The 2123-nt window shown below is 38.8% G+C and overlaps 1 protein-coding gene across 1 annotated transcript in view; it reads right to left on the bottom strand.

Annotated features, from left to right (window-relative positions):
* Positions 1-965, bottom strand: part of LOC107719058 (ubiquitin-conjugating enzyme E2 variant 1-like) — a 5700-nt gene extending 4735 nt beyond the window's left edge. Inside the window, exon 1 of the mRNA XM_016526401.1 lies at positions 834-965. Within this exon, the coding sequence (XP_016381887.1) occupies positions 834-965 (132 nt within the window). The remainder of the gene's footprint in view (positions 1-833) is intronic.
* Between the last annotated feature and the right edge of the window lie 1158 nt (positions 966-2123).

The raw sequence follows: 2123 nt of genomic DNA, 5'->3' as shown, positions 1-2123 counted from the left end.
TTTAAGAAAAACCCGACCTGAGACAGACCCGATGAAATTAGACCCGAGTCCGACCCGACGACATTTATTTTCGAACCCGACTGGACCCGAACGTAAACGGCATTGACGCGTGTACAGCCTGCAGCCAGTCAGGAAAAATCCCGTTGCCCTGTTGTGTTGACTGATTTGTCCACTTCTCCATTACTTTGATTTATTTAACATTTATTACATTTATTATTAGGTTAATTTATATTAGTGCCTGCCTGATGGATACAAGTGCTCCTTTTCTATGTGCGTTCCTCTCTTAACACGAAAGTGAAAGTAACCTACGCATTCGGGATAGTTTAAAAGAATTCGGGTCTAATCGGGTCCATTTGGGAAAAGCATGTTTATTTTAAATTACCCGAGACCCGAGGCCGCTAATACCGACCCCGACCCGTGTCCGAGGTACTCGTCGAAGTTATGGACCCGAACCCGCTCGGGTCTCGGGTCGGACCTCGGGTTTTCGGATCCAAGTGGACCCGTGAAGACCTCTACTTCCAACTCAACAGGAAAATGAAACTGACAACATTTTAAAGTTTTTCTGGCATTACTTAGTTGTGAAAAGGTGGGGAAAAATACAAAACAAAACTCTTCATTCATATTAAACACTGAAATATTTGGGTTGTCTTTTCAGGTTGTGAACATTTCAGGCAGGTTCAGTTCATTAGCAATTCAGAATTCCTTCCATCAAAGTGTAGACAGACAATATGGTAAACAAAGGAAATGTGAAGGTCCTAATGAGACATAAAATGCATATGACAAAAGCAGCAGATGAGGAAGAACTTGAATATTCAGTACTCAGTTGAACTTACCACACCATTTGAGTTATGCACTCCATTTAAGTTGATCTTTGTCACAAAACGAACAAAAGGAGGCGTTTCTGGATATCTTGGTCCACATTCTACTCTTAGGCTGTACATCCTGTTCTCATAGATGGTCTTCATGGAGAGAAAAAAAATAAAAAATAAAATAATTATAAAGTACAATTCTAAAACAATACCAACAACTATAACAGCATCCACACCAATGCATGATATTGTTCTGTTGCTACAGTTTTGTCATTTGACGCTTTAAAACTTCTTTAAAGCAGGATGGATTGGCTGTCAATGTTTTTATTGTCCATCAGCTTGGAAAAAACGTTCTGATAGTGATTCCAACAATATTGGATCCGGCTATTCTTTTAAAATTAACGTTGAACAATGTAGATGCCAGGTTTGGCCTTGTAACATTTACAGCTCATAATAACAACTGTTAAACATATGCCCTGATTAGTCTACATGAATATACGACTGCCAAGGAATTTGAAACCCTGCAGATTAAGTGCATTAATTCCACCAGAATTATAATGCCCCTAAAAAAAAAAAAAACATGTTCTAGAGTGGTTCATGAACACTAGAAGGAAAAACATATTTGGGCTTTAATAAGCGGTTCAAATGTAGATTTCTACACAATTCCTCAAAGAACTCGAGCTTTTATTTAAATTGATAAGTGCTGGATGCTACTTCCCTGCTGATGCATCGTAAGGAATTTAATGATTCCAGTCCCATAATGATTCTATGAACAATTTAAATTAGTTAAATGAAAAAAAAGTTCTCTCTATATAGTCCACACCCCTATCCACACTTTCCAAAAAGTGTTAATTGCAGTAACTGTAATTATACAGTAATATATAATATAGGGCGAAAACAAATACTCTCTGATTATGTAATCCCTATGAGAGGTGAATTTCTCGTGTCACTAGGCGCGTTTCCATTACAGATTTGCGCAAAACTTTGGCGATATTTTATAAATGTCGATAAAAAAGTATTGCGAAATTACGGCGTTTCCATAAACCAATGTTATGCGACTAAAACGTAACCTTTTGCCACTCGCGATAAGTCATGGCAATGGGTTTTGGCTATATTTATTCAAAGGAGGCGTATGCGTGTATCTTTACAGAGGCAGCACAGCGAGCTGCTTCAGAAACGTGCGTGGCGTGGCTGGATTCTGTAATAAACACAAGCATTGTGTGCCGGCCGCAATCAGCTTCAGTGACCGTATCAGAGGCACACTGCACCACAGACGTGTGCAGTGTAAATTGTCTAAGCATTAATAGTAGGGAA

This window comes from Sinocyclocheilus rhinocerous, unplaced genomic scaffold (assembly GCF_001515625.1).
Source record: "Sinocyclocheilus rhinocerous isolate Xijiao unplaced genomic scaffold, SAMN03320098_v1.1 scaffold7513, whole genome shotgun sequence".
NCBI lineage: Eukaryota > Metazoa > Chordata > Actinopteri > Cypriniformes > Cyprinidae > Sinocyclocheilus > Sinocyclocheilus rhinocerous.
Note: the sequence above shows the minus strand (reverse complement) of the source record. Positions and strands in the feature narration are given on the sequence as shown.